Source organism: Psammomys obesus, unplaced genomic scaffold (genome assembly GCF_907164565.1).
Source record: "Psammomys obesus unplaced genomic scaffold, mPsaObe1.curated_primary_1811, whole genome shotgun sequence".
Classification (NCBI taxonomy): domain Eukaryota; kingdom Metazoa; phylum Chordata; class Mammalia; order Rodentia; family Muridae; genus Psammomys; species Psammomys obesus.
In genome coordinates, this window is record NW_026585687.1 from 4410218 (window position 1) to 4420200 (window position 9983).

General features: G+C 35.3%; 1 protein-coding gene across 1 annotated transcript; it reads left to right on the top strand.

Annotated features, from left to right (window-relative positions):
* Positions 1-8315: 8315 nt before the first annotated feature.
* Gpr174 (G protein-coupled receptor 174) lies at positions 8316-9382 on the top strand. Its single transcript, XM_055591932.1, has one exon. It carries the CDS (start codon positions 8369-8371, stop codon positions 9380-9382), a length of 1014 nt encoding a protein of 337 aa, XP_055447907.1. The 5' UTR covers positions 8316-8368.
* The last annotated feature ends 601 nt before the right edge of the window (positions 9383-9983 follow it).

Genomic DNA, 9983 nt, shown 5'->3' on the forward strand with positions numbered 1-9983 from the left:
GAAAAGGGCCAGAAGGATGTGATTATCTTGGACGTTAGTTTATTTTATGTAAGCTTGGAAGCTCATAACTTTCCTGTCAAAAAAAATTCCCCTCTTCTTGCCCAAATGCTCATGTCTGGTCTGAGACACAAGGTGAACATTCAGAAAAGCTGAGGAAAATCCCCAAAGCCATGTCAGCACTGAGAACAGGAAATGCATACAGTTTTCCCACTGCAACATAACTTGTGATCACCTCATCACTTCTAAAAAGTAAAAATATTAAGAATTTAATGTGTGAATTGGAACTTTGTAGAATAGTGGCTTGTCCTCTAAAAGAAAAGAGTTGGGATACACAAATGTAGAGTGGCAAATACACAAGACACTGATAGCTGTATCTGGTCTAAATGGAATTTTAAATAGTGTCTTAGGTATTTTAGAGTGTTATTCAAAAGTAAGTTGATACTTTCACTAGTGTTTTAATATTACACTTTTATAAAAGGGCTTGAGTACCACTATGAATGAATTCCAAGTTAAACAGTCAACAAATGGAGGTTTATCAAATTGCTTCCAAAAGATTATAGTATATAAATGACATAAAGAGATCTTAACATTAAATTATCTTTTGGTTTAGATGTTCAACAAACTTACTTGAATCCAAGATTCATATACATGAAATTATAGCTGAGCCTTGAAAAACAGAGCAAATTTCAACAGATACAGATAGAGACAGAGAAATTTAAACCAAATGATACTCAAGAATATAGAAGAAAGAGATAATGACAATTTTGTAAACAAGTTGACTCTAGGCTTTATGTCAATACTTTTTTTACACTCAAAGTACATCCTTATATTTGGGTGTACAGTGAAATTGTTAATATGTAGATACTTTATTTTGACTTTTGGACAATTATTATTAGTTAATCCGGGAATATATACTGTAAATACACATTGTGATCATTCTAGAGACCAGAATTTTAGAGAGTTTACTAAAGAAATGAGAAGTATAATAGATTAGCAAAAAAGGGCAGCTCTTAAAAAAACATTGACCTTATCATTTTTATGGATAAGGGGTGCAAGGATTCTGGCATTTGCTTAAGTATTGTTAATGCTTATTACAGGCTCAGAAAGTCTTTGGTACTGTACATCCTCAGTTCATAAAAACTGATATGAACTACTATCCAAAATATAAAGTAATTGCAAGCTAGTATAGTTGAAGGTGATGTGACTTGGCTTTATTCACTGGTGATGTGAAGCTGAGTGACCCTTTTCATGATGTGTCCAAGTAATTGAAGGTATTTCTAGAGCCAAATAACAGGATGCATTGTCTGCTTAAGAGGAAATGGTCCTCAAATCTCAACAGAGACATTTGGACTCATCTATGAGAAGGAATGACAATGTTTATAATAACTCTGTCTGCTTGTATGCATCTTTCCTCCTTTCATTAAGTTGAGCTGTAGAAGTCTCAGAAGGTGTTGAAGCTTCTAGAAATGGCACCCTGGCAGGACATGTTTCTGTATAATAATAAAAAAAAATCTGTTGGAATATCTAGTGAGCCTGACAGAATTAGTGAATACTATAAGAGAATTAACGACAAAATGTTTTTCCCAAGGTAATTCCTACCACCGTGTAGCACTTACCAGACAGCTGTCCCAGGGATTAGTGAGCTATTTGACTTCAAAAACTTTTCAGAAACCAAGACCTGGAGATTTGTGGTGCATACTGATGAGAATCCATTAGAAACTGTTCTGCTTTCTCCTCCTTAGAGTTTGTGATCGCTTCTGCATCATAATGTCAATAAGTGTCTCCTCTACACTTGCATGCAGCTGTTAAGCCTCACGTGATTTGCAGATACTTGCGGTGGTCTAGTTTATCTTAGATAATTAGGATGTATCTAACCAGGACTCTAAAATCAAATCGGCTTTTGAGCAAGTGATTGCCTATAACTTGGGATTAGGTGTTTTGTTTATATGTTGTTGTTTTGCTTTTTGTTTGTTTGTTTTAATTGTTTTTGCAAACCTCCACATCTCCAAATAGCATCTATATTGATAGTACTTCTCAATGATTACAATTATAGTTAGATGGTTTGACTGCTTTGTATTTCATAATTTTCATTTTTCATACATAGATATATTTTTATGGGGAGAAGACTATTACAGTACGAGCTAATATATTCTTAGATGATATTATATTACACTTTTACCAAAATGATACACAGAGCTTTCCCTGATACTCATTTGAAGCAAGATTCACCTAGATAAGTAAACAAAGTTACATTATATATGGACCAAGCATGCTCTTGAAACATCAACAAAATTAAGCAAAACTTCATGTTTATATATATAAACATAGATATATACTCACTCCCCTCAATGGTTATTGGAAATATTTTATGAGCTGCTTAAGAAAGTGATTTGGAGCTTTTGTATTCTTCTCTCTTCCATCTTTTTTTTTTAATCACAGGTCATTCACTTGTATCCCATCCATAGCCCCCTCCTTCTTTTTCCCAATCCCACCCTCCCTCCTCATCTCCTCCTTGCCCTCTTCCCATTCCACTGATAGAGGAGGTCCTCCTCCCCTTCCATCTGACCATAGCCTATCAATTATCTTCAGGACTGGCTTCAATGTCTTTATCTGTAGCCTAGCAAGGCCACTCCTCCGTCGTGGGGGAGGAAAAGATCAATGAGCCAGTCATTGAGTTCATGTCAGAAATAATCCTTGTCCCCTACACTAGGGAACCCACTTGGATACAGAGCTACCATAGGCTACATCCGAGCAGGGGTTTTAGGTTATATGAGGAAACAGTCTCATAGAAGACCCCTGTGTCCTGATATATTTGGTCCTTGTGGAGCTCCTGTCCCCTCTAGGTCATGAGGTTGTGGAGAAAGGGAACCCTCCTCCATTACTGGTGGGAATGTAAACTTATACAACCACTTTGGAAATCAGTCTGAAACTTTTTCAAACAATCAGAAATACTGCTTCCTCAAGATCCAGCTATACCACTCTTAGGCATATATCCAAAAGATGCTCAAGTACACAACAAGGACATTTGCTCAACCATGTTTGTAGCAGCTTTATTCGTAATAGCCAGAACCTGTAAACAGCCCAGATGTCCCTCAGTTGAGGAATGGATACAAAAATTGTGGTATTTTTATACAATGGAATACTACTCAGCAATTAAAAACAAGGAAATCATGAAATTTGCAGTCAGTCAAATGGGGGAATCTAGAAAAGATCATCCTGAGTGAGGTATCACAGGAACAGAAAGACACACACAGTATATACTCACTTATAAGTGGATACTAGACTTATAGGATAAACATACTAAAATCTGTACACCTAACAAAGATAAACAAGAAAAAGGACCAGGGATAAGATGATCAGTCCTTACCTAGAAAGACAAAGGAGATGGACATTGGAAGTAAGAGAAAAGAAGTAACAGGACAGGAGCCTACCACAGAGGGCATCTGAAAGACTCTACCTAGCAGTGTATCAAAGCAGATGCTGAGACTAATAACCAAACCTTCGGCAGAGTGCAGGGAATCATATAAAAGAAGGGGGAATTTTTTTTTAAAGTCTGCCATGGTACTTGAAAGAAATCTCTCATTTAAAGTCAGGGTACATTCAGGTACCTGTTACAATGTGGATTCTTTCTTATGAAAGGACAGGCTCTATGAATAATTTAATGTGTTGAAACAAATGTCCCTTTGATTTTTGTCCCTATAACTCTAGATGAATGATTATTTGTGTTTAATATACATAGTTCACTTTTGTTTGTTAACCTTGTGCCCTGTAACTTTACTGGATTTTCTTACTGACTTAAGTTTTTCTTATGACTAGAAGTATCATTTGATTTTTTTTTTCTATCAGAATACCATGTTGGCTAATGATAGGAAAGCATCATCAGCTATGATAAAAAGTTGGTGGAAAAATATTAAGGTGCTACTCTAGAACATTTCTGAGCTTTAGGATAAAATGTAGATAGAGATGAAAATTTACCAGAAAAAGGCAGCTTACATACATGTACATAAATGTCATAATCAGATACAGTATTCTGCACAACAAATATATAGTAATAAAAATTGTAGCCAATAATAAAGGAATAAAAACTGGAAGAGAATAGACTTTAAGAGTGTATAGTGTTACTTTCAGCAAACAGCAAATACATTCTTTTTTATGAACTTTTGAAAATTCTTTGAGATTGCAATTTAAGTATCACATTTATCCCTTCCCTTTCCTCCATCCCAACCCTCCACTGTCTTTCAAATTCACGGCATAATTTTTCATTAATTGGTACGGCATATATACATGTATATGTATTTGCATATGGATGTATATTTGTAAACATTACCTGCCTATTCTGTATAATGTTACTCACATGTATGCTTTCATTTTGATAGGGTATGGTTTTCTGTAGTGATCTCTGTCTGTTGAAAAGATGTTTCCTTAATAAGGGGTGAAGACTACACTTATTTGTGGGTATAAGCACAAATGTTTACAAATTGTTGTTAAGGATTATGTTGCTTTAGTAAGTTAATAGTTGCAGATTCTCCTCTCATGCAATGTTCCTCTCTTACATGCTTTCGTTTTCTATGACCACATTCTTACAAACTGCATGGTGACTTTGATTCTTTTTCACTGGATTTTAAGGTTTAGGAAGAGCAAAATCACACACATTTTTATACTGTCTATATTCCCAGTACCAAGTATGGCACCTGGAAAATGGTAGATGTTGAACAAATATTGGCCCAGTAAATATTTGACGATTATACCAAGCCAGGTTCTCAGAACCTAGAAGACTGAAAGGTACAGAAGATTAGGCCTATAACTTCAAGGAGTTTCGGAGTTAGTTACATAATGGGCAGGAGGACAAGAGCATAAATAACGCATGCATAAATAGCAAAAGGAAGAGGAAGTTAGGTTATTTTAAAACATTCCAAATGGGAGCCAAAGATGGCAGCTAGCATATCAATGTTGTTTTAAGCACAGAATGTTTCAGGAATAACAAGAAATGGGAGAAAGCTTCAGGCTAAGGCAGCATCACTACTACTGCTGAGTGTGAAAACTAAAATGGTGACCTGAAGAGAATGACTTCTATTGAAATTGAGCATTTGGCCTGGTAGAAAAATAGCAGATCAAGCTTTATAAAAGCACATGGCACTGTTATTAAGGTAACCATTGATTGCCAGGCTATACAGCTTCTGATTTATAGATATTATATAATTTTAAAGAGCTGACTTAGAAAAAAATAATAAAAGCCTTATGTAGAATGGAGCAGAATAAAAATGGATAAGAAAATTAAGTAATAAAGACTTAAACTAGAGTAGAAAATGCAAATTTTAAAATGGAGTGATAATAATGCCCTTGAAGACAATAGTCACTTGTTAAGTGATGTTTATTGAACATTTATTGGATACCTTGCAATGCACTAAATTTATTGCTTATATTAGCACAGAAAATTATCTACATTATATTTTGCTTAACAAATTTTTTCTTCAGATCTAGCAGTTTTGTTGCAAATTGCAGAATTTCCTTATTCTCAAAGGCTGAGTAATATTCAACTGTGTGCATGCACAGACATTTGTTTATATATTTATTGTTGATAGGTATAGAGCCATTAATTCTGTATGTTGTCTAAAAGAAATGATACTTAAATAAACACAGGAGTGAAGAGGTTTCGTCAAAATGCTTATTTCATTTCTTTTTGATATATAACACAGAGTAGGAATACTGAGTCATGTGATAGTTCTAGTTTTAATTTTTTAGAACCAGCAATCCTCTTTTTGCAATGTGAGATCAATTTATACTCCCCCCAATGAGGCAGGAAAAAAAATCGCTCTTTTCTCTATATCTTCATTACTACATGCCATCTTTTGAATTTTTGTAAAAGCTCTTTATAGTGGTGTGAGTGATATTTCATAGTAATTTATCATTTGCATTTTTTCTGGTGATTAGTGATATTTGTACCTCTTCATATATTTTTACCTGCTATTTATATTTTTCTGTCACCTAAACAAAATCACCACATGAGAGAAGATACCATTTATTTTCAGAGCTGGTCAGTTTGTTTTTATCTCTTTTAATATCAATGTTATTCTTTACATTAATATATCAATATTAAGTTCCTACATCTTACTTATTTGAGAAATTTCAAATATTTAACATCTTCAAGTTGAATGCTTTTTATATAAAGTGATATCCACATTTTTAGACAAAACATGGTATTTTCCTTACCAAGCAATTTACTTACCAGGCAAAACAACAATAATTCCTTCAAGGACTGAATCATGCACACTTCAAATCACATGGAGTTGATAATCCAATGCAGGATGTTTCATAATTCTCTTTTCATTTTTATTCTTTCCACGTATTTTTAAAGTCAGTTAAATCCTTCTAGATTTCAACAGCCTTGAGGCAACTATCCAAGTCCCTAAGCTAAAATTTGTTTACCTCAGATGAAGGGTCATGGACCCAGCTGAGTCAGCCTTTGGGGGATTTGATTCTCTGTTCTGGTGCTCTGCTCTCTTGTCTTGGATAATTAAGAGGTGACTAAATGGCCCATGAAAATGGAAATATTTAAAGAGAGGCTGGTTGCCCACTTATTTTCACATCTGGGAAGGATTTGAATCAAATCACTGGCCCCTAAGTGATGCTTCACGGACAAATGTAATGCTGACTATATCAGAATCATATGGAAAGCTTTTTTAAAATAGAAATTTCTGCCCTTACCTAAAACATGTTTAATCAAAATCTCTGAAGGAAACACCTGGAAAGCTGTATTAATTTTGTTGTTTTAAAGAAAAAGACTTCCGCACATGGGTCTGAAGATCTGTTAAGTTTGTGAAACAGAGGTGGAGATCAGAGTTTCCAAAGACTCAACTGAGTGTAATTGTTAAAATGCAGGTCCTGAGGGAGGGGCTGACATTCTTCTGAATTTCTAACAGGCTCCCAATTTGTTGGCTTAGACAATTTTAGTAACAAAATGCTAGATTATTTTTCAAGTTCCTTCTAGTTTTACTTTTCTGCACTTTATAGAACAGTGGTTCTCAGCTTTCCTAATCCTGTGACCCTTTAATACAGTTCTTCATGTTGTGGTCAACCCGGACCATAAAAGTATTTTTGTTGCTACTTTATAACTGTAATTTTGCTACTATTATAATTTGTAATGGAAATATCTGTTTCTGATGGTCTTAGGTAACCCTGTAAAAGGATTGTTCTATAACTGTTATAGAACCTGTAGCATATTAATCTTCACTTACATTAAAATTCTATTTAAACTAATGTATTTTTACACATAGCCTTTATTTCTCATTTTACCAATATACAATGGGTTCCGAACATGTCTAAACACAAATTCATCCCACCTTCTCCCTCACAACTTTATGTTATCTTCTGTTCCATAGGAGGAAATTCATGACTGACACTGTAAACCTTACCAAAAGTCTATGGATAGAAAGACCATCAACCCTAGAGGGGAATCTGCTCTGCTCTTTTGCTAAAACATGCTCATGTTGTCAAAATATCTTCTAAATTTTTATTTGTACTCACAGATCTGTGCTGTTCTCAATATTGGTCAGAAAGCTTCTTTTGGCAGTGGGAAGTAATTAATGCAGACTGACAAAAATGCTAAAAATAAGTGATTGTGACTTCTTAGCTCTATACAAGATATCTGTATCACCCATCCAGTGAGGCTCAAGAAATGTCATGGAAAAAGGAGAGTAAAGAGCTAGAGGATGGGGAGAATTTTTGTGAAATACTGTCTTCTGGATGTGACATGGTCATTAAACACAAGTTTTTCTCATTTAACAAATGCCAGATATAATGGACTTATTTTCTTTTACCTGCAGGTTTGTCTTCCCCCCCCCTCTTTTCTTCAGTTTTAATACAGATATGAATAAGTCTCAGAAAAAGACCCATGAAATTAAGTCATCATGGAATAGTGCCAGATCCAATCTACAGTGAAGAAAACCTTTCTTCTGTGGGAGCCAGACACAAAAAAAAAATAAAGAACATGAAATTTCCTTCCAAACACCTGCAAATTGATGACTATCATATGGAAATTTGACATAGTTCAGAATCCAATGAGAGACACGCAACTTCCATGATGTCCTGAAAAGGCTTACCACACAATAAACAAGTGGAGAAAGCTTTATCATCTTCTCATGTGTGCTTGCGCACTAGCTTTGTATAGTTATGTAGACAAATCTAAGACAAACATACAATCAGTTTTTCCCAAGTTCCCAAATCATACATAAGGGCAAACAATTGTGGCAAAAGGTTGTTTTATACTCTGCCTTTCTGAACTATTGACCAGTCCTGTTGTGGAAAGTACAGCAAGTACTTGTGGATTTCGATTTTGAATGAATGGTAAGCACTGACAGTTTCTCTAGAAATGATCATGATTGATAATTATACATGTAACAAGACAGATGGAGACAATACAGATTTCCGGTACTTCATTTATGCAGTGACATACACTGTTATTCTTGTGCCAGGTCTCATAGGGAACATATTAGCCTTGTGGGTATTTTATGGCTATATGAAAGAAACCAAAAGAGCTGTGGTATTTATGATAAATTTAGCCATTGCTGACTTATTACAAATTCTCTCTCTGCCACTGAGGATATTTTACTACTTGAACCATGACTGGCCATTTGGTCCTGGCCTCTGTATGTTTTGTTTCTACCTGAAATATGTTAATATGTATGCCAGCATCTACTTCTTGGTCTGTATCAGTGTGCGAAGATTTTGGTTTCTCATGTACCCCTTTCATTTCAATGACTGCAAGCAGAAATATGACTTATATATCAGCATTGTCGGATGGTTGATCATCTGCCTTGCCTGCCTACTCTTTCCTCTCCTCAGAACCAATGATGATACTCCAGGCAACAGAACCAAATGTTTTGTGGATCTTCCTACCAGGAATGTCAATCTGGCCCAATCTGTTGCCATGATAACTATTGGAGAGGTGGTTGGCTTTGTAACTCCTCTTATGATTATCCTATACTGTACCTGGAAGACAGCTTTATCATTGCGAAATAGATATCCCATTTCTCAACATCTTGGAGAGAAAAAGAAAGCCTTGAAGATGATTCTGACCTGTGCAGGGGTATTTCTAATTTGCTTTGCACCTTATCACTTCAGCTTTCCTTTAGATTTCCTGGTTAAGTCCAATGAAATTCAGAGCTGCTTAGCCAGGAGAGTGATTCTAATATTTCATTCTGTGGCCCTGTGTCTGGCAAGTCTGAATTCCTGCCTTGACCCAGTTATATATTATTTTACCACTAATGAATTCAGAAGACGCCTTTCAAGACAAGATTTGCCGGGTAGTATCCAACTCCATACCAAATCATACAAAATTGTGAGTAACCATGCCACGTCTACAATGGCAACTGAACTATGCTAAATAAAATGGCAATACTGAACTTGGACTGAAATGCAAGTACCAGAACACATTTTCAATACCCTATGAGCAAGACAGTACACACAGAAATTGTTCACAATCTTTCAGTGTGTTCTGTATTACTTGTGTGGGAAAGGCACATATTTATGACAAGTCCTATTTAGGCCGTTATGTTTCTATGTCATTGCTGGTGACAAATCCATGCAGCAATGTATGACCAAGTCTTTAAAATTTAAGTGGTTAAATTTTGACAACACTCTCCACACATATGCTCTTAGCTAGAGTCATCAGTTTTATTTGTGAACCTAAGTCACAAAGAAACTACTATTTCAAGCCCACCTTAAGCACTGATTTTTCTTACCTCAGATGCTGAATCAAAGGGAGTGCAATTATCTATTTGTAGTGGTGATCACAGTTTGCAATCCAACAACATATTTGGTTGTGTTTAGAGTGGGATGGACAATACCTATGTACAGATAACATTACAAATATAGGGTATTTTTTTTCTCTTCTAGTTGTTATTCCATTCAAGGATTTGGAAACTCCAATGCGTGGTTACTTCTGTTAGTTTCAGTATGAAACATGATCTGTCACATCTATTCCT

Coding starts and splice junctions, on each gene's coding strand:
- Gpr174 (XM_055591932.1), top strand. CDS start 8,369: ATGATCATGATTGATAATTATACATGTAACAAGACAGATGGAGACAAT.